Genomic DNA, 21,760 nt, shown 5'->3' with positions numbered 1-21,760 from the left:
GACAAAAAGATCTATATTGGCCAACTGGGTCTGTCCACCAAATTTTAGTGGACATTGTTTATGCAATTTGCATGTTTAGGGATGCATGTGAGAGAAAACACAAGTTAACTATTCATGGTGTGTGTGTGGAACATCCAAAACAAAGTTAGGATTTTAATCCTTAAGTTCATTTTGAAAAGGACAAAGTAATTTAAAAAAAAAAAAGCTCCTGTGAAAATATCATTTTTTGAGACAGCTTAAGTATAAAATACAAATGCAATGTACATATTTTTTGTTTGTTGACTTATATTTCACTGAAGTCACAATGCATGTGTCTGTTGTAACCATTAAAATGTGATACTTTCAGCAATTTTATGCATTTTTTCCTGCCAGGTAGCTTTATATGGGAGATGTTTCTGGAAATTTCAGAGGCTTTTGACTTCTGCACTAGTTTGCTGCTCTTGCTTAGTGAATAAGATATCGAAAAACTTTGAGTGAAAAAATGGCATTGGAAAGGCAAAAGATGAACACTGGGAGACAGTTCCTCAAATTTGCTACTTACCTCAGGTGCTTCCACACACATACACAAACCCAAAATAAAAACAATATAATTGTTTACACTTTTATTGTCAGGATACTTGCTTCATGTAAAATATTTCAATACAATACAGTACAATGCATGTTCCACCTGCCGTCCTCCGCGCGATTGGTTGGTTTTTTGTCATGAAGTTCTAAGGCTTGCCCACAGCGAACAACAGCTGATCTCTCAGCCAGTGCAAGCTGCTTTGTCGCTCTTGCCATGAAAACCATGAAAACGGATTAAATTATAAACTACTAAAATCTTTTTTTTTGTAATCTTTTTTTGTCCTTTCTGAATAAAACCCTCAACACCACAGCTGTGGGGGCTCCACATCCTCCCAGCATGCTTCACAGCAGCTCAGTTCAGTCCTCAGCTGAGGCCCTCACAGGGCCATACACAAAATGGACAGACAGACAGACAGACAGGAGGACAGACGGACAGGGACTCTGTCAATGCTGGCAGTCACATAGCAGCTTTTAGTCTCATCCAAGCCTCAACAGGAAAAAGGGAACTGAGTGGGGAAGGGTGTTGGTGGAAGTGTAAAGATGGTTGGAGGAGAAGGGGGGAAGGGTGACAACAGAACAGAGTAACATTTCCCCAAACCAAGCCATCCTCTCTTTATATCTGACTACCATAAAGAAGTGGATTCTCTTGTTACGGTCACAAGCTCCTGGCAAGGATGACCTGGATAACAAGCGGGTGGGGAAGATAGTGACAGCATCCGTTCTTCTCATCCACCTGCCTTGCGTTTCCCCCGTTAGGTTTCGCCATGTAGCGGTGTTTCTAATACTGGGGTTATGGTGCGTAATCGTCAAGAAGTGTGGATTGTTGTCGTTCTGGTCTAACAGACTGCTGCAGGGAAAGTGCCCTTTACGGGGTGAAGGGGGTGGGAAGTGGGGAGGGCTGTTGCCATGGACATCTCCACATCCCTCAGTACATTCTCCCGGGTGGGCATGGTGAGGGTGAGGGGTGTGTATGTATGCATGTGCGTGTGTGTGTTGGGGTGGGAGGGGTCTCAGTAGCGGTGGGTCTGGTGGGAGTACTGGGGCGGCTGCTGGGAGGTAGAGGAATATCCCATGCTGCTTTGGGGCAGTGATGTGCTTGGTCCCGGGTTCTGGTAGGCAGCATGTGGATTGGAGCGCTGCAAGGAGGGCAGAAACAAAGAAACTCGTAAATGCTGTGGACATTTCACGCAGAGAGGGAAAGAAAAAGACAGGAAGAGAGAGAGAGAATTACCATACCTGGTAGTCTGAGGTCATAATGAGGCCACCTGAGGTAGTGGTGGGCGGGACAACTCGCACTTTCTTCAGAGGCGGGCCCTGGGCATGGCTGTTTTCAGGGTTGCCAGTATGCCCCGCACCATTGGTGTGGTTGTTCCCCTGTTGCTGCTGCTGGTTTTTCTGCGAGTATAAAACCCAGACCAGAAAAAGCCTTCATCAACTATACAAACCAACCATGCAGAGAAATCCTGTGTAATGACTACATGAATCAGATGTGCACAGTCCCCATCTCTACATAATCATTATATTAGCAGTGCAATAATTATTATTATTATTTTTTTTTTTTTTTACAGTAGTCAATTAATTATTTAGTCTATAGTGTCAACAATAATCACAAGTGCTCATCGGAGAAAAACAGTAAATCAATAAAAAAAATCTGTATCAAAGTATTGATTTTATAATGATATGAACGGAGAAAGGTAAGCATATTTCAGCCTCTCTGTGAACCCATAAACAGTCAATGTTTGATTTTTACTTCATAAATTACTAAAATGCTTCATCGATTTGCGATTGTAATTTATTATTTTTATGCTGACAGACACATTAATCAACTAACCACGTCAGCATTACATTACAAAAGCACCCCATACAACTGTAGTTAGAAAGTATGAGGCACACACATTTCTTACTTTGTCTGCCTTATCCTCCGGCTCCTCTTCTGTCAGGAACTCCCTCTTGGGGTAGGGAATCTGGCAGCCTGCAAATACACTGGGGGGAAGAAAAGGAGGCTTGTCAACTTCAAACATTTATTCCCATGACTCAGAACTAATTAGTTGAGAGACTCGACCGACATGCTAGGCCCCTGCGGGTCATGCAACCCAAGTTAAAGAGTGGAACAACATGGCCGGGCTGGACACAGAGTAATGTGAATGTTGTGACTCACTCAGAGGTAGGCAGGGGCTCCTCCAGAAAGTAGGGGTCCTGCATGGCCTGCTCAGATGTGATTCTACGGATCGGGTCCATGGTCAACAGCTTCTGAAGCTGTAACAGTGTTCACATCATGTTAGCTTCCTAACAAAACACCATGGCTATGGAACAGAAGAGTATGATAAATGAAATGGTACGCTAGCCTGTGACATTATGAAAAAACATGCCTAATGTGTCACAGGAACAGAAAGTACAGCTAAGACACATGGACTTGCTGGTGTGACAGTGTGATGATGTCTGTAAGCTATGCAAATTTCATAACCTTGCTCTGTTACTGAGGCATTTCAACTGAGGATGCTCACCAAGTGGAATGCTTTGCTGTCTGGTTTGACTTTGTGTTTTTCCATATATTTTATAAGGCTGCAGTTTGTGTATCTGTGATAGAGAGGAGGAGCACATCAAGTTAATATAATACTTTTTGGATTGTACTGCAATATATATGGTTTAAAAAAAAAAAAAGAAGAAACACTGCTATTACAACATTATAACAACATGGAATGTAAATCATACGTTAATAATGACAGATTTGTAAGACAGTCAAAAAATAATGTTTTCTGTTTTGCACCAGTGCATACAGGACTCATCGCCCCGGCTTCATTTCAGATCTTTTAGAAAATGGGGGCAGTGCTGCTCTGAAGACTCACGTGTTCCTTCTGAAGTCTTTCATTAGGGTGGAGTGTTCTGGCATCTTCTTGATGTCCTCCCAATCTTTATCTGTCAAATGAAGGAAAGATAGGATTACGGCATGACACGCCCCCCTCTCGCTTCAACAACAGATTGGTCTTTGGGTCTGGAAGTGAATCTGTTAGAGTACAAAATGCTCCTCGTTTCTCTGTGACATTCCTTCATTACAACTGTAACAACCATGTCACACATAAAGGATCACTGAAAAAGATTTCCTCATATCACAGACAAATGAATTGTGATTACACTTTCTGATGCTAATGAAAAAGGTGAGTGAACAACTGTTGTCTTTCCTCACAGTGGCCCTAATGATCTCTCTTTAACAATATTAAAAACACTAACCAACAAATACAGCACAAGGGAATGTGTTACAGTTGGTCCAAAGTGAGATTTCTAAGGCTTGATTTCCTGGAAAATCTAAAGGAAATCTATCAAGCACACTGGTAAATTATGCAGCTAGAACAGCAGGGAGGGTAAAGGAATGATCAAAAGCAGCTCAAAGGAAATGGAAAATACAACAAGTTATTATGCTCTTGACTTGGATACATCGATACTGTCATTACTGTCGGATCAGTGTTCAAAGCCCACAGACGACATTTCAGCCTAAAGAAAAGGAGCAAGGAAATACCAAGGAAATAATCTGCCTTTCTAAGAGATGGAAAGTACTCTTCCCCACAGTGGAAGTTTTCCCTTGAAAAACAGTAGCAGTCAGGTTTTGGCATAACAATAGATGGCCAGCATTAACCTACATTACAACTATTTGAAATAACAGAAGCACTTAGTTCCCTTTAATCTGGCAAGTAACATTCCCCCTTAGGATGCTGTTCAATTGCGTCAGACCAAGTAAATCAAAACAAGTGTTCCACATCATTTTAAACCTCTTCCAAGTATTTTATTTTGCTACCAAGTGCGGCAGCAGTGGGGTCTCACCAGCAGGGAAGCCCATGACATTGAAGATGCGGTCCAGTTGGTCATGGTGGTATGGGTTACTGGTCTTGATGTCTTCCTGGCGACAGTGGAATATGGGCTCAGACGTTAACAGCTCCGCAAAGATGCAGCCAATCGCCCAGATGTCTGAGAGAGGGACGGAGACCATGCCAACGCTGTCACTCGTGCCAATATAACAGGACGCACACATTCACACAGGTACATCTTCATACACAGACATAACACAATTCCCACCGATGGCTTTGGTGTAGTGCCGGGCCCCTAGCAGCAGTTCAGGTGCTCTGTACCAGAAGGTGACCACCACAGGGTCCAGATCGGCTAAAGGCTTCAGTGGTGAATTGAAGAGACGGGCGAACCCCATGTCCGCTGTAGAACAAGAGGACAGGATAAATTATGAAGAAAACTACACAATAAATGAAACATGACACATTTAAATAAGAGAGCTTCTTATACATACCAATCTTTACTCTACCCCTCTCTGGCCCTTCCCCCATCACTAAAATGTTAGCTGGTTTCTGAAACAGAGAATAAACAAAAACACACAAAGATGCTTACAAACAGGCTTCCACAATCCTATTATTCTAAAACCTGTCAACACATCACCTGCGATGAAGTTAGATTATTTGGGCTCCAACCCTGTGTGAGACTGAGCAGCTCTGTGGTAGGTGTTGAAAACTTTGTGCTGCTGCCCTCTAGTGGCCCAAAATTAATCACTGCATCCCAGAGGAGGGCACGTCTGCCATTTCTGTCTCACTGTGTTCAGTATGTTGACTTAAATGGCAGACAACTTGGCTTCTCAATCTAAAATTTTAAAATCTGTGAATGAATGACGCAACTTTTGGAAAGCAATTTAAAATTGAGAAATTAAAAAAATCTAGTGGAAAAACTTGTGAGATGAGGAGTGTGTTTTCTTCATACCTAATAAACCTAATAAACATTCACAAACACAAAAATACATAATTATGGCAAAAACTTAACTGCCAAAGATTAAGAGATGCTGCATAATAACCTTGGGCAGCTGCAAAATTATCACACACAAACCATCTTACATTTATACAAAAAAGCCACATCATATAAAAACAGGTGGTTAAGAGCCATTGCTGAATGTAAATGCTCTGAAACTGCCTTGTCAGCCTTGGGTAGATTCTCAGACCAATCTCATCCCTGTTACGTCTCTTCCACTGTTGTTTTGTGTCTGTTTCATATCCCTCCAACCTAAATATTTTCTAAATCCCCGTCCCACCCCCTCCTCTCCACTTTCCCTCCCTCAATCTTCTTACAAGGTCTCTGTGTAGGACCCAGTTGGCGTGGAGGTAATGGATGCCATCCAGGATCTGGTAGAGCAGAGACTTGACCATTCCTCTGGGCAGCTGGAGAGGCTTCTTGTTGGCCTTGGACGCTCTATGAAACTTGATAATGTGCTACAGAAAGATAAGATAATATTCGTTAGTGTATGTGTTGTCTAACGTGCCTCGTTTTGTGTCTCTTTCTGTATTTGGGTGGTCCCAAATATGAGTTTTTGCTGGAGGCAGCATGAGTAACACTGATGTTTGTGGCGTGTGTTTCCACTTCTATGAGAGGAAAATGCGAGTGTCACAGTTCTGTGGCACAATTTGACAATTAAACTCAGTTTTTCTGACATCCTGCCAGTTCGAACTGGGAACATTAGTGCAGCAGGAGTTTGACCGCTCAGTTTTGGACACTTCTTGCATGTGTGTGTTTGTGAGACTTAGCAATGCATAATAAGCACCATTTTGTGTCTCTTCTTGCATCTGGCTGGCTGTGAATGTGAGTGCTACAGGCAGGATGAGTAATACTGGTGTTGGTGAATGCCTATGTTTTTATCCCTGATTTAAAACAAAAAATTAAAAAATTAAAAAAAGGAAAAAGGCACATGATCAACTGTGAGCCAAACAAGAGCAGCAGAAGAAAAGAGCATGCAACCTACTTGTGCATGTATCGTTGAGGATGGCTACATTATATACAAATGATGCTGGGTACCTGTAGTGTGTGTTTGTGCATGTTGGAATTACACAATAAACCTGGAAAAAGCACTTCAAAATGACATGTAGGGAGAAATATTCACATGTATCCACAATCATATTGACATTTCTTTATCCTGCGAACAATGTCACAATATGTTAGGTAAATATTATGTCCTCTGAGGGTGTGTGTGTGTGTGCATGTGTTTTACCCAGAGATCATGCTCGGCGTAGTCAAACAGCAGCCATACTTTACGGTCTGCATGTGACAGGAACACCTTCTGCAGCGAGATGACATTGGGGTGCTTCAGCTCCCGCAGCAGCTGCAATATACCAACACATTCAGACAAGTGCCACAGACTGGCAACAGACTCTTATGGAAGAAACCATGAATGACAGATGGCCTTGTCTAAGCAATTTATTGCACATACAAACTGTGAGAACTGAGTCACCTAGAATACTGTGTACTGTAAATATTTCACATAACACACACATCTGTTTTACAGGCCAAGGTCCGTTGTGTCATTTTTCTTCGTTTCGTCTGTGACCCTTTCTAGCTATTGTTGTTTGATGGCCTTCGCCTGTTTAACAAAGGCTACTGTGTGAATAGAGGTGATTCAAAGAAACCACCTTGGCATGACATGAAGGTGCTGAACAAAACACAAAAGGGGCACAGAAAGCAAAAAGGTCTTACTGCAATCTCTCTGCAGGCTGACATAGAGATGCCAGTGCCTTCAATCTGTTTGAGGGCGTAGTCCTTATCATCCTTCCTACAAACACAGAGAGAGCAGAGCAACATCAACACCAGACCAGACTGCGGGTCCCCGGAGAGCTGTCTGCCCAGAAACATAAAGGGGGGCACTTGGCAGCTGGCACAGGGAGTCTGAGAAGAGGCCGAGTTGCATTACCTCCAGATTTGTGTAATCAAGCTCACCTCCGAGGCTCAAAACAATAGAGGGGAGAGGAAACAGACCCTGTCTGGCAGCTGGCGAGGGACAAACAGAGCACTGGGACTGGCCCTCACTTGAATGAATCGGTTACTACCCCTCCCTCCCTCTGGCCTAAATCATCTCATAAACCCATGCTTTGTGCCTCCTCAGGCCGAGTCCAACTGCTGCAGCACAAATTAGCTTGCAGAGTCTCATAAACAGCAGCCTCCTAAAGCGAACACAAACATCTTTAAACACTTAAGTGTGGTTCTGCCAGTATGTCCGGGCCATGCTAATGGGCCTGGTGTGGGCCTGGGAGCTCAAGCTGCCTTCAGCTCCCTCCGGCTCTGGTCCAGACCCAATTAAAACTGTTATAGGCACTGCATCAGATCCAGTAGGGAAAGAAAAGGCAAATAAAGTCAGTGTTTAGGTGGGTAGGTGGGCTGTGTTTACTGAAAAAGACAAGAAAAAGAACAGGCTAGACAGTATGACAACATTTTTAGGAACAATGTACTCGTGTGCATAAGTGAAATTCATTCTTGTCCAATTATGAAAGCATTTACAGCTTTACCTATAGGCTAATAAACACTTAGTGAACATATCATTTTAAGATCTATGACGAATAAAAGAATTTGGATCTGTGTCCCCAATACTGGAACATCAAGCCGCAAAATGAGCTTTTACGGGCTGGATCCCCCAACAAATCACCCACCCATGAACATCTGATCAAAACCCAAGACTTCAGGGTGAGTGCAACAGGATGAGTCCATACAAGTTTGTTTATTTATAGATATTTTCCAGGGCTATGTTTCAAGTAAAAGACAAGACATCCAACAAGTGCTCCTACATGCACCTGCTTCGCCGCACACTCATCACATCACTGGTTCAGACTTGGGATTGAGCTCTCAAAATAAAAACAACACAGTAAACAGACTCAAAACAAATACTGATTCCAGCTTTTACAGCATAAACACTGGATCTTACAGGAAGGTTAAGGGAGTAAAAAAAAAAAAAAAAAAAAAAAAACAGTGCTTATAAGAAATACAAGCCACAATCACAATGGCAAACTAAAGCCGCTTGGTTTACTGATCCTATTGCACTAAAGATAACACAAAACCATGCTACATATGTGGGTCCTCTTCCCAATAATTCAAAGTTTTATCAACAGCCTTGCAGTCTGGGGGGTGGAGGGGGTTCGGGCTACATGGCACATGAACCCCCCTCCCCTCCCCCCCGACGCTGCCCTTCACGTTGCTCTTTGTGTTTTACATAAATAGACATTTGCCGTGCCTCCTCCGGCTGTGGCGAATGAATCAGTAAATAAACATAAAGAAGAAGGAAGAGGCAAGTGGAATGCACCGACGCAGGGTTGAGTGGCTAGCGCTACTTGGAGGCCTTGTTGGTCATCAACTCACCCATCTTTTCTCTTGGCTTTATATACATGGCCGTAGGTGCCTCTTCCCACTTTGCATCCTTCGTACTCAAACAGGTCCTCGACTCGCTCCCTCTCGCCGGTCAGCTTCACTTTGAAATCATAGTCCATTTTCACTATTGTTTGGCTCAATTAATCCGCTCCTTCCTTTCTCGCAGCGGCCGCTTGGGAGGCAACTAGGGGGCTACTTCACCGAGCTCGTTGTGGGTAATTCAGCTAGTTGCCTTCCCCGAGCGAAGCCCCTCTCTCCTCTAGCCCAGCTTCCACATCGAGGTCTCGGCTCAAATTGGGAGCGCAGGAGGGGCCGCACGGAGCTCGGAGACGGCCAGGTGAAAGGGACCGCGGAGATATTGCTTTCTCTTGTTGCTGCGTTTCTTTCTCAGCCGGTATCTCTCGCTCTCGCTCTCTCTCTCGCTCTCTCTCTCTCTCTCTCCAAAGACGCACTCGGTAACGACGGCGGACTCGCTCACGGCACTGTCGCAAAAATGTCGCGAAGCCCTGCAGTGGGGAGAGAAAGAGCGAGCCGAGGAGATGGATAACACCACGTGGAAATTTGTCCGATTTTAAGACATATTTGGCCACTATGGAGAATTAAAAACTAAGAAATCACAAATGATCAAAAACGATTAAATTACTCAGACATTGCAAATTTGCTCCGATTAAATGGCAGGCCACGAAGCTGTCTTTCTTCTTTCTTTCTTTCTTTCTTTCTTTCTTTCTTTCTTTCTTTCTTTCTTTCTTTCTTTCTTTCCCCCACATTTTGTTATTTCTTGCCAATTGTGATTTATTTTTGTAGTATTTTTTATACTGAAGTATATTTACAGAATCTTTTCTCATGAAAAGTATATGTGACATGTATACTTCATCTACTTGACCTGAATTCAGTCAAATAAAAGGGGGAAAACACGTGGAAATTCACTTGTAAAAAATATAAAATCTATCACATGATGCTATACTGACGTATAATCAATGTGATGCATTCTGTTTGGCACCGGGCACAAAGAACCATCTTCATCTAACATTACTTTTTTTTTTTTTTTTTTTTTTTTTTTAAATTATTATTATTATTATTATTATTATTATTATTATTATTATTATTGTCCTTTCTCAGTAATGTATGGACAGGGAATCTGAACACATTTACTTTAGATCTAATGGAAACTATGGCAGATGAGATAATTATACCCTAAGAACTACAGTATGTAATTAGGTTAAATGCAAAAGAATAAACAACAAAACTATATATATATATCACATAATTTACACAATTAAATGTAATAAGGTCGCTGTACCACAGACTCACTAGAAGACCCAATGAGAGTGTGTTGAAATATTATATAGTGTTTTTTCGATTGGGTGAAAGATAAAACCTCAGGCTGTCATAGCCTTGCTATTTCTTAATCAATCAGTTTTGCAAAATCATAACTCATATGCCTAAAGAAAAGGCTACACAAACAAAATGGCCATGGCAGACAAACAAAACAGACTTTCCCTCCCCTGTTTGTTTTGGTTTTCCCTGGTCATGTTGATCAATAGGCCTATTGTCTTGTCAACAGTTGTCCATTATCCTGACACACACAGGAGATTTACCTGAGGCCAAGTGCATTTAATGTATTTGAGACATACAGGCATGGTGATGAGAAAGCTTGTATGTCATAAGTCATAATAAACGTGCCTTTACTGACACCTGGAGCTGTGCCTTGGACTTTGCTTTGACTTTGATTCTCTGCCTTTTCTTTTTTCTCTTTGTTGTTGGGCGTCGTTGGAGATAAATTATTATTATTACAGTTCATATTCAATTTCTTATGTGCATATCCTTGAACAGAAAACTTTAAATCTGATTTGGAGCTGTGCAGCAGGTAGGAACTAATGAGCAAGTGAGCCTGTTTCCGACGGTCAGTGTGATGTAACACAACTGGTCCCATCTTGGTTTGAGAGAGAGAGAGGAAACAGAAAGCAAACCGTCCATATTACAGCTGCTTTGTCAGGTACGAAATTTCCACAATGACGCTGTTATCAGTGACTAAACTACACGGGTGTTATGTGTTTGTTTTCCGCACACACCGCCTGCTGGCTTAAAATGTGTGGCAAATCGCTGTCATGTGAGTTTTGAACAGCCCTGCTCGCTAGCTAGCTGGCTAACTCAGCTAACGTTTGTGTCGACGGGAGCTAACAGCTACCAGCTAATGTTAAAATTGGTGATGCTAACTGGCTAACGCTCAGCTAGCAGCAAAAGCGTTGCGCATTCAGTGTGACATCTCGGACCCTTGAAAGGCCCGCAAAACTAACTCTCGTGTTTAAGTGGCGACGCATTTTTCGCTGTCTAGGTTCCTGCATATCATTGTCGTAAGGTTAGAAAATAATGTTGACAGTACTCTTTGTCTTTCTTCCTTTGCCCTGCGCTTACACGGAGATCTCCGTGTATTTGTACATGTCCCGCCTCCGCAGCGCAGCGTCTGGACTAGCGACCTGTCTGTCATCTGTGCTCGGCCGATGATTGGTGCTCACCACGCCACTTCTGTACCCCAATTCCTCTGCCTTCCTTATGGCCTTCCGTATGTGGGATACAGGATTAGCTAGCTGCTGTTGTGATTTAGCTAATATCAGCTAGCAAGAAGAATGCACTGCGATTCTGGGTGCCCTTTTGCTCGTATTGTCCTGTGGCTGAATCATGACACTTCTTCTGAAGCACAGCGAGGCGAACTTGCGACGCTAGTCTCTGTAATCACAGGGTTAGCAGCGCTTGCTAGATTTTACTAAGCCTTGAGTAGTTTTACCCGACCTCTTCCTTGCGGTGCCTTTGGGTAGAAAATGGATGGCGTTGTCTGACTTGTCGTTAGCAAGAGATTAGTCTGCACAGCTAAGAAAATGGATAAGCCTTCTATTTGTTATTTGTACTACTCACTCAGTCCCCTTTAACGATGACAATGACCAGAGGTCAATTTTCAAAGGGGCTGAATGTCTGTTTAATTAAGAGGACTGTATCAGCATGTGACTGTCCATTCTTGTGTATTGTGCCTTAGTAAAAATTATGTTGTGCAATTGAGTACTGGAATAGTAATGGCGAATAAGAGACCTCAGCCTTTTATTTTGAGAAATGGTTAAATTCAAAGCTTGTGGTAATTAGGTAAACCTCAGATGATGTCCCACTCCTGACTGACACCCTCACCCATCTATCTGGCAGCGCTTTTCATGGTGATGGACCCTCCCGGTGGGCGAGACGAGCGGCGGAGACAGGCAGAGCGTCTTCGGCGGGAGGAGGCATACTATCACTTCATTAATGAACTAAGTGAGGAGGAGTATCGCCTAATGAGAGACAGCAACCTGCTGGGCACCCCCGGTGAGGACACACATGTCCAGTGATTGCTTGCAGAATACACTGATGGAACTTGCTGGTGCTGCCTATCTTCACACACATGCACATTTTGAAATGGTTGTGTCACGTTACAGGGGAGGTGACTGCAGAGGAGCTCCGACAGCGTCTTGATGGAGCAAAGGAGCGTGTGTCATCACAGCCCCGTCCTGAGCAACGCTTGCAGACTGCAGAGACTGGAGAACAGGAGGGCAGTAGCGGTGAGGGAGAGGAGAGAGGGGCTGGAGGGAGACGAGGGACAGGTAGGGAGAAGGGGTGGCACTTGTCTCGATTAGCTCTGTCCAGCATGGCTTGGTATAGTCATGGTGTTTGGTTTGAGTCTCCACTGATTAACCAGCAAGCCAAAAGACAACATTATCTGATAATAATTATGTTATGCACCTCAAATAAACATTGAGCTTCAATACCTTAGTTGGAAAATGGTAAAACTAATGGCAGACAAGTCAATGCTTAAATCTTGCGCTCTGTTAAACAAGGTAAAACTGAATGCTATAAAACATATATATTATGATACAGACATTGTTATATTCTTTATCGTAGTACATTGCTAGTGTTGGCAAAGGCTAATCAGGTTGTGATTAATACACAGCTTGCTTGACAACAGACTTGGTTTGGCTGGTTTCTGATGCAGTGGTATGGCTGGCTTTGAGCCATATGTGCCACAGCAGGGACAAACATGGTTGCCATAGTATTGATAATGCTATTGCTGCGAGGGAAGACAAGGCAACAGTAGTAGGTAGCGCTAATTTTATTTGAAAGGTGATTCTGTAGATAACTTTGTTTTTCACTCCGTGTTTTATATGTATCTTAATGTTTGTGATCAGCATTATGTCAGTCTTACCTGTATTTATTCTTTACAGGGGCCACAGAGCCAGGCGCAGAAACTTCTAATGGTGACTCATTACTGGAGTGGCTGAACACCTTCAGACGCACCGGTAATGCCACCCGCAGTGGGCAGAGTGGTAACCAGACGTGGCGCGCCGTCAGCCGGACCAACCCTAACAGTGGAGAGTTCCGCTTTAGCCTTGAGATTAACATCAATCATGAACAGCCAGAGCCAGGGGAGCATAATGACACCTCTGACTCTGCAGAGCTGCCAATGGCCCCAAACACAACTTCAACTTCTATACGCACGGCTTCCTATTTCCCCACCCCTCGTTCTTCAACCTACGCTACTCCGAGGCCAGCTCCTTATCCCTCCCCCCGACCGGCTTTGAGTAGGAGGGCCCAGACACGCCGCACGCGCAGCAGCACTGCCACTCCTCCCATGAGCCCCCCAGCCCTTCCCACACCAGTGGCCCCCCAGGCCCCGGTTTTGAGGAGAGGTGTAGCCTTGCACTCTCCACCACCATCACCTGTAAATCCCCCAACTCCTCAAGATCAGACTACGCCTTTGCAACATCAGGTCCAGAATGCAGCATTAGAGCACGGGCGTGACGAGGTGACCTTTTCTCTGGACTGTCCCCGTATATCACCCCAGTCTGGATCCCAGGCCCCCGCAGGGGGACGGGAGTCACGTGGCAGTAGGACTCGATCCCGTGGCCGGGTTCGCAGGGCTGCTGCTGGCGGCGGGGCTTCATCTCGATTGTCAAGGCGAAGCCGTTCCCCCCTGCACAGAGCACCTGTCCCCAGTGCCACTCCACCATCAGGCAGTGGTGTCAGCGGCTCTAACATCCACATTGTTGAGCCTGGGAGCGGAACAAGCTCAGTTTCCATGGAGACAGGCGAGGCTGTCACAGAACCTGCTGCTTTAACAGAGGCAGGAGGAGAACAGGAAGGCGAGTCGCATGTGGCAGGAGCAGGAGGTGCAGCAGTACGGCGCCACCCGACCATCATGTTGGACCTGCAGGTGAGAAGGATTCGACCTGGGGAAAACCGTGACCGGGACAGTATCGCCAGCAGAACACGTTCCCGTGCCAGAGTTGCTGAGAATACGGTCACCTTTGAAAGCGACAGCGGTGGATTTAGACGCACCATCTCCCGCTCGGAGCGAGCTGGGATACGCACGTATGTCAGCACCATTCGGATTCCATTAAGGCGCATCAGTGAGACGGGCCTGGGAGAGCCCAACTCAACAGCTCTGCGTTCTATCTTGCGTCAGATCATGACCGGTTTTGGCGAGCTGAGCTCCCTCATGGAGACAGAGGCTGATTCTGACACTGTTGCACCTAGCCACCCAGATGCCAGTGGCACCAATACTAACACCAACCCAGCCTACCGGGTACACGGAAATGAGAGCGCAGCCGGTCATGGTGGTATAGGTGGGGCTGATCAGGAGAGGGTAGGGCTGGTGGGAACTGAGGAGGACCAGGGTCAGGCCAGGCTAGGAGGAGGGGTAGCGAGCCCCTCTGAGGGGCGGGCCACCAGCAGAGACACCAACAACCTGGTAGAGAATGGAACTCTACCCATCCTGCGTTTGGCGCATTTCTTCTTGCTGAATGATGAAGAGGACGAGGAGCACCCTCGGGGTCTGACCAAAGAGCAGATTGACAATTTGGCCACACGTACCTATGGCCAGGCCAGCCTGGAGGGGGAGGTGGGCCGCGCATGCAGTGTCTGCATCAATGAGTACGCCCAGGGCAACAAGCTGCGCCGCCTGCCCTGCTCCCATGAGTTCCACATCCACTGCATCGACCGCTGGCTCTCTGAAAACAACACCTGCCCCATCTGTAGGCAGCCTATCCTCACAGTGCATCAGGACTGACCCATTTGTTCACAAACATGCCTACCGTGCTCCCTGCTGTCTGAACTGAGCATGCCCAAGTTGGCTGTGCATGTACATAGCGCTTTCATGGTTTAATTTCTTTGAGAATATCCATTGTGTTGAAGCTGAGGAAGGTTGAACCAAAAGCGGGGAAAAGATAAACAAACTATAAATGCAGAGAATTAACAAAACTTTATTTTTTTAGACTTTGTTTCCAGCACCTTGTTTTTGTTTTCATTTTCTTCTTCCTGTGACCTTTTCTTCGGTTTCTGTCACAATGCTTCAGAGGCCCCCCCATCAATGGATAGCACTAATGCTTAAGGAGCTCCTGTAGCTGCTGCTGACTAGTCTCAATTTATCTCTTCAATGTCTGATACATGTGATGCCTCTTTTTCACAAATGGACTCCACCAATCACTTCTAGACTTGATTTATTCAATATATGATGTAAATATCTCACCAACAATTGTATTTAAGGGTTTTGAAGCAAGACGCTCTTCCATCCGTTTGTAATGGAGGCAGGAAAACTTTTTTTTTTTTTTTTTTTTTTTTTTAGTCCTGCATTTTAAAGCTCTGACATCCAGTTTTAAAGTGTCCCTTCACAGTTGGTTTAGAAGTGTCTGATTTAATGGGACAAAGTTTACGAGTATGTATTTTTAATTTCACGTTTTTATTCTTTATGTCTGGTGGTCTTTACATTTGTTTGCCCCTCTCCATACACCTCTCACATACCAGTAAAGACAGTTTGCTATTAATCCATAAGATTTAAAAGTAAGTTAAATCCTTCACAATCGTTCACGTTGCTCATATGAACAGAACAATTCAAATGTAACACCCAAGGCAGATGATAATCAGGAAGCCAGTGTAGTAATTTAGTAGCAAACACTTGGTCTTTTGTCAGACAGTAGTGGTAACAGACAAGGAGTCGTGCAATAAGGGGAGAAGAGACAGTGTTGTGTTGTGGTGCTGTTTGCCGTTTACACCTGAAGGTTCTCAGTTCAAATTGGATGCCTGATTCTAATCTCCACCTAAAAGAAGTCTTTCCAACTCTGAATGTTCAATATTCCTTCTTAGTTCCTATCCTGTCACTGTTTTTGATCTGTGCCCCCTGTCAAACACTCAAAATTCACTGAGGCTTTATGAGCCTCTGCTGCAGCTTTTCCTCCCAACCTGCATTTACTGCTGATGGGAACTGTGAACAGCACAGCGCTCCCAAATGAGGCCTGTGTTAATGCCAGGGCCTGTTTCAGTTTTTGTACCAGTGCTATTCCTGAATAGGACAGTATCAGCAGAATGATATACATGTATGCTCTTACATTTTGGTTTTACGTTACCTGTACAGATACTGACATTTCTAGGTGGATCATTCAGCTGTACCACCGAGTTGTTCAGTCACCACCAGGGGCACTATGTTCAACAGCTTAGGAGAGCAGGAGCTACTACATCTTTACAGTTACCACATGGCCACAAAACTGTGCGAATGTTGCAGTATGTAAGGGTGTGTGAGAGTGGACAGTGTGTGTGTGTGTGTATATGGTATATTGCGTGTGTGTGTGTCTGTATCTGTGTGGGTGCTGAAGCTGAAGGAAAGGCCTCCGTCGAATGTCCCAATAACCTGGTTCTCAGAAAGCTTCTGTTCCTTGATTGTCCACCAGAGACCGAGTTGGAGAGGGTTGTGGCCACCCAATTCAGAAGTGAATATTTATTCTGTTCCTATTTAATAAGGTGGAAAACAGCTTTTGAAAAATGAGTATGTATTATGTTACAATGTGATGAGATTAAATAAAACAGTTAAGATGAATATGTACTATGTTACTATGTAATAAAATGAAGACATGGGTTTTCTTCTCTGCTCCTTAACAATGGAATAAAACAGCTGTACTTGGGGACTGTGTGTGTGTGCATGCGCATGTGAGTGTGTATGCGCTTCCACTTTATGTTCTCTCATGCGCATACGGGAACATCTCAACTGGCAAATAATTTGCAGATGGAAAATATACTTTTTAAAATTCTTCCTTCAGCTAATAGTGGAAGTGGAATGTGCTCATTCAGAAAACAGCTAAGCCATATTTCGAGGCGTACATACATTTCGAGGAATACCTATCATGTTTTGAATTTATCTTAATCTCTTAAGGCAAATTATTACATATTAAAAGCTGAAATAAAACATCTTCCTTGACACTTTTTAAACGGAGTTTCTGTCCCATATTTTGACCCTTACATCAACCTAGAGTAAAGTCAAAAACAGGTTTTGGTTTTTTTTTTTCTTAGTATTATTTTTTGTACATTTGATTACAATGAGGTTGTTTCACACTTAAATGACAAATGTCATGTTCTATGTCCTTTCTAATCTGTGGTCCTGTGGACAGCAGGAGCGCGCACGCAGCTCATCGTCAGATGCGCGCCCCCGCCGCTCTGCTGAAGGGACGAGAAGGACTAGACAGGATAATACAGGAAGTTGAAGGACTTTGCCTTCAAAATAAAATAAAATTTGCCATTAAAAGAGACGTTCAGAGCAACGTCATGCTGCAATTAACGCGTCATTATTGATAATTATTCCTTTAATGCATTATTTATTTCACCTAGTTAAATTTTACGCATTAGATGTTGCCTGCCATGTTGCGTTTGGCAGAGAAGGTGGTGTTTTCTAAATGCCTGCGCACTGCAGCTCCCAGTCTAGTTTGGAGGAATCTATATATAACTTCTCTGGAAGAACAGCTTTTTGTGAAAAATTGAAAGCTCTCAGTTAAAGAGCGAACATCAGACGACCATATAAATAGTGGCAGGTGTGGCGCAAAAAAGGTGTATGCAAGCCTGAAATACTTAACTTTTATATTTCGCTTTCCTGTTTGACAGTCACCTTTATGGCTATAATTAAAATAGAGCAAACCCGAAAGCAACTACGAGGTAGCAGAATATAGACCTATAATGACTCACGTGGATTTCTTTAGGGCTGCTGATGAAATTTTAATAAGCAATAATTGAACACCGTTTAACACACTATGATTAGGCCTGTATGGCGACTAATGGGAAATAAATGCATTGTCTTTCTAGTTGCAATTTTCATTTTCATTTTTTTTTTTTTTTTTTTCAATTTTCTGTAACGCATACTCGTCGATGGGTGTTTTGTTTTGAAAGCGGTGACCGGAAGCTAGATTATGCTCATTCTGTGCAGCTTTGACTCTCTGGTTCAGTTTGCCTCTACGACAGCCTCCGCCGTCCGTATAGCGAGAAATGATGATCCGTCAGCAGCGGCCGCAGCCCGGGCCTGGAGCCGCATCCCCCCGCTGTGCCGGTGAGCCATGAGCATGCCACCGCTCCGGCCTCCTCATCCCAGCCCGACCAACAGCCGCTCACCAGCAGGATGTATTTCAACCGGAGAGCCAAGAAGATACACAGCGAGGGAGGTAAGGCTGCATAAATAAACAAACAACCCGTTTCTAATCTGTACGGCAGTGCGACCTGTCGGTGTCATCTTCCAAAACAGCGACGAGGCAAGTCGGCTGTACCGCAGCATCAGACAGAGCTGTGTCGGACGGGGCGCTCACATCATGAAGCGCTCAGATAAAGGCCTGTGTCACCGTGCGTGTTTGATATGTGTTTGGCATCTGAATAGCGGGGACTGGGATGGTCCAAGACTGCGGCACGGGGGCGGTGTAGCTTTGCTTATTTATCCTCCGGGCCTCGCTCGTTTTTTGGCACCGGTTGTGGATGTGAGGGCAAGCAAACTGCAGCTCCTGCCTGTCCTGTAAGTCTGCAGCTCAATAACGAAGGCCATGATAGCGGATGGTATTAAATGAGCACAGCTTATTAGAGCGTTTATACGGGTGTAAGAGCACCGTTTTGCACAAGTTCATTTTAGGAAAAGTCACTATCCTATTGTAGGGTATTTGTATCTTTGTATGTAACATTCCTATGGAGAGGTAGGCCTATTTTGTGCTGTTTACAGTGCGAGCTGACTGTACTGTCTGAGACTTACCTCCAATGACAGCCAAATATTCCCATATTATTTCCCATATGTTTTACCGTGTTGCTGTACTCGTGTAATCTCCTTTTAATGTTTTTTTTTTTTTTTTTTTTTTCCTGGTGAGGATTTATCCGGCTATATATATATTCATTTAATCAAAGGCCAATTATCAATTAAAACGTTCCCTCCCAGCTCAAAGATCAGGCAGTAGAAGAACAGCCCATTACCCCCACCGATTTAAAAAACACGTGACTGTTTAAGAGCCTCCTTATTCTAAGCCCATCGGGAGATGAATCTCAGCTCACCTTAGGCTTTGCACAGGCCTGTATACACAGCAAATTATACCCTTGTATCCCTTTAGTAGGAAGGCTGAGGCAGCTGCAGACACGGCCTGCCTGTATTGAAGCGTGCGCAGGACAAGGCACTTCACATTATTTGACAAACCTTCAAGATTTTGTTTTTGTACTTGAATGCTTAGGGCTATTCTACTGGGGCGTGACTCAAAATCATCATGCTGAACACGGTTATAGCTCGTGGGGTGATGACTTCACACATGGCAGCTGGATTTCAGATTGGATTGTCCTGGAAAAGAGCCGCATGTGCTCCGCTCACCCAGTGGCTTTTAATAGTGACAGGCGTATAGGATAGATAGCCTACATTGTTGGGCTGCTTTGCTGATGTGTGTATGTGTGTATGTGGAGGGAGGGGAGGGGGGGTCTGCTGCATGCCTCCAGCAGGTTCCAGAAATAGAAAGCAGGGCAAATTGTGAGCAGAGATGAGCGCCAACTGGGCCACTGTCTTCAGGCGAGGGGTTCCTAGCTGCACTGTCAGGGAAAAAAAAAAAAAAAAAAAAAAAAAGAATAGTACACTGTTGTATATTTTGACACATGGGGCTGTGCCTTTTTGTCAGAAAATGTCCCAGTTGAAATAGGTGTATGATCTCCAGTCTTACAGGGTATAACAGGAGAATATTTTTGTGATAGTGTAGAGAGATGAGGGAAGATACAACTCTATATAAAAAAAAAGTTTGTATGTCTTAATCAAGCCTTTACTCATAATATGCTCACACATTAATCACCCTTCTCTTCTCATTGTACATGTCTGCTGGTCAAACTGTAGCAGGGCTCTGATCATAAGACACCCTCTTCATTTCATAGGCAGGGTAGAACTTGAAAGAATATTATTAGCTTGTGTGAAAAATTACAGTTTCACACGGTCTAAATTTTATTTAAGAGGTCTTTCCACTTGGATTAATATAAACTCCTCATATCCTTGTGCATTAAAGTGTGTGTGTAGGTGTGTGTGTGTGTGTGTGTGTGTGTGAGAATCAGTCAGTCTGAACCTGTACTCTCTCACAGACTCTCCATAGTGTCTTTCCTCTAATCTCTTGGAGTCTGACCCTTTGATTCTTTGCTCTAATTAGCATGCTGCCACATATGCCTGGTGATGACGTTTGCAGCAGCCAATCTGTCACAGACACACACACACACACACACTCACTCACTCTCACATGAATACACACAAACACAGTCCTTATGACATTTGACAATGGCTGAAAAAGCACATTACACTAAAGAAAGTCAGAATTTTTCACAGTGTAAGTAAGGAGAAAGGATATGTCTCGTCCCAGTGTGTTTGGTTCTAGTTTATGGGAGTCACACAGCTCAGTGGGTGTGTTTTGGGTGGATAATGGCTGGTCGTCATGGCTGCCAAGCTATTAAAGATGCCATTTGGGAGATGGAGATAACAAACTGCAGCAAATCTCCTTCCATGATGATTAGGCATTTACCTGAACTGGACACAGGGTGGCGCTGCTGGGCAAGCTTGGAAACTACAAGCACTTGGGTCAGGGCAGGGGAGAGCAATATCCTACATAAGCCTTTTTTCTCCACCTAATTCATTCTCGTAGACATCAATGAGTTTTATTTAAAATCAGTATGAGATCATTTGATTGACTCATTGTGGTACATGATGCCTCTTTCTCTCTCAAGTCTCTAAAGGGTCATTAAGCAGATCATCTCAGAAATACATCAGCCATCTGTGAGTGAAGCTATCCACAAATGGCCTATCATTCTTTTCTTATTTGTAGAAGATTTTCCCCCATGTGGTGTATATTTTCATGTGCATCTTTTTGTTACGCCTAAGGGGGGTGGGGTTAAAAGAAAGAATCCTGATATGAGTGACTAGTACAATATGTAGAAATGTTATATTTCCAAAGCCCATGCAGGAACCACACAAATGTGTTGTGTGTGGTATGTGAATATTGACTTGCTGTCTTGTGTGTGTTGTTTCTCCTGCGGCGGCCTCTCTCTGGCACCCACAGAGCAGTTAGTGTTGACCACCCTTAGACAGGAGACCACTGAACTGCAGGACCCAGGCCTGGGTGCCGGCGCGACCATGCGTGCCCACCTCGCAGACAGGTTTGACAAAAGTGAGTTTGCTCGAATTAGACTGGATGACAACCCCCTTCCTATCTGGAGTCCCGAGGTGCATGCGGCCATGCGCTGTGACGAGGAGCAGTCGTCTCCCGAACCCTGACCCTCAAGAGCTACAAGGTCTAGTTAATGAGCGTTTCTTATCTGAAAAGATTAACCCATGTTACCACTAATGTGGAACAAGAGCCTGAGTTTCCTGTAGCTCCTCGGGGCCTGGATTGATGAACTGAACACGAGTTGCACTCCTACTGCATGCGCTTGTAGGTGGAGGGATGATGTCAGAACATGCTGATGAAGTCAGACAGATGCACTTTGGTGTCTTATAGCTGTACTTCTGCAAATTCACATACGTATGCATGCACGTAAAACACATAACATGCATATATGCACATGGCATGCCTGAACAGAGCATGTACATTGCTGCATGCATGTATGTTACTGTGAGCTGGGTATAGTGAGGGAGCAGGGAAGCAGCTGCATGTGGAGTGCTGCATGCTTTCTGGCATTACTTAGATTTGTGCTGAGTGTGTGAGTGCGAATC

General features: G+C 44.2%; 3 protein-coding genes across 7 annotated transcripts in view; 2 read left to right on the top strand and 1 right to left on the bottom strand.

The window, feature by feature from the left end:
• Positions 1 to 587: 587 nt before the first annotated feature.
• On the bottom strand, positions 588 to 9,205 carry cdk8 (cyclin dependent kinase 8). 2 transcript variants are annotated; one of them, XM_030079686.1, is made up of 13 exons: positions 8,725 to 9,205; positions 7,075 to 7,150; positions 6,593 to 6,703; positions 5,679 to 5,819; positions 4,856 to 4,913; positions 4,633 to 4,764; positions 4,381 to 4,524; positions 3,411 to 3,480; positions 3,069 to 3,141; positions 2,723 to 2,820; positions 2,460 to 2,547; positions 1,801 to 1,959; positions 588 to 1,700 (listed from the first exon to the last, which is right to left on the bottom strand). In XM_030079686.1, exons 1-13 carry the CDS (start codon positions 8,850 to 8,852, stop codon positions 1,575 to 1,577), a joined length of 1,404 nt encoding a protein of 467 aa, XP_029935546.1. In that variant the 5' UTR covers positions 8,853 to 9,205; the 3' UTR covers positions 588 to 1,574. The 2 variants fall into 2 exon arrangements, with proteins under 2 accessions (XP_029935546.1, XP_029935547.1); XM_030079687.1 differs by having other exon boundaries at positions 2,469 to 2,547.
• Positions 9,206 to 10,621: 1,416 nt separating this feature from the next.
• Positions 10,622 to 16,703, top strand: rnf6 (ring finger protein (C3H2C3 type) 6). Of its 4 annotated transcripts, none has more exons than XM_030079618.1 (4): positions 10,622 to 10,729; positions 11,926 to 12,081; positions 12,192 to 12,314; positions 12,975 to 16,703. In XM_030079618.1, exons 2-4 carry the CDS (start codon positions 11,934 to 11,936, stop codon positions 14,816 to 14,818), a joined length of 2,115 nt encoding a protein of 704 aa, XP_029935478.1. In that variant the 5' UTR covers positions 10,622 to 10,729; positions 11,926 to 11,933; the 3' UTR covers positions 14,819 to 16,703. The 4 variants fall into 4 exon arrangements, with proteins under 4 accessions (XP_029935478.1, XP_029935477.1, XP_029935476.1 ...); XM_030079617.1 differs by having other exon boundaries at positions 12,192 to 12,356; XM_030079616.1 differs by lacking the exon at positions 10,622 to 10,729 and adding an exon at positions 10,784 to 10,843.
• Positions 16,704 to 18,062: 1,359 nt separating this feature from the next.
• Positions 18,063 to 21,760, top strand: part of atp8a2 (ATPase phospholipid transporting 8A2) — a 54,977-nt gene continuing 51,279 nt past the window's right edge. Inside the window, exon 1 of the mRNA XM_030079607.1 lies at positions 18,063 to 18,224. Coding sequence (XP_029935467.1) covers positions 18,182 to 18,224 — 43 coding nt within the window. The 5' untranslated portion in view covers positions 18,063 to 18,181. The remainder of the gene's footprint in view (positions 18,225 to 21,760) is intronic.

This window comes from Myripristis murdjan, chromosome 20 (assembly GCF_902150065.1).
Source record: "Myripristis murdjan chromosome 20, fMyrMur1.1, whole genome shotgun sequence".
NCBI classification, from domain to species: Eukaryota; Metazoa; Chordata; class Actinopteri; order Holocentriformes; family Holocentridae; genus Myripristis; species Myripristis murdjan.
This window is presented reverse-complemented; position numbering and strand designations above follow the sequence as displayed.

Bases quoted from the DNA above. Each gene is read 5' to 3' on its own strand.
- cdk8 (XM_030079686.1), bottom strand. From the start codon at position 8,852: ATGGACTATGATTTCAAAGTGAAGCTGACCGGCGAGAGGGAGCGAGTC. The intron at 3,142-3,410 runs GTGAGTCTTCAG...TCTCTATCACAG, and splicing joins AAAGACTTCAGAAGGAACAC to ATACACAAACTGCAGCCTTA. The intron at 1,960-2,459 runs GTGTGTGCCTCA...TTATACTCGCAG, and splicing joins AGGCAGACAAAGTAAGAAAT to AAAAACCAGCAGCAGCAACA.
- rnf6 (XM_030079615.1), top strand. From the start codon at position 10,822: ATGTGTGGCAAATCGCTGTCAT. The intron at 10,844-11,925 runs GTGAGTTTTGAA...TCTATCTGGCAG, and splicing joins GTGTGGCAAATCGCTGTCAT to CGCTTTTCATGGTGATGGAC. The intron at 12,082-12,191 runs GTGAGGACACAC...GTCACGTTACAG, and splicing joins CAACCTGCTGGGCACCCCCG to GGGAGGTGACTGCAGAGGAG.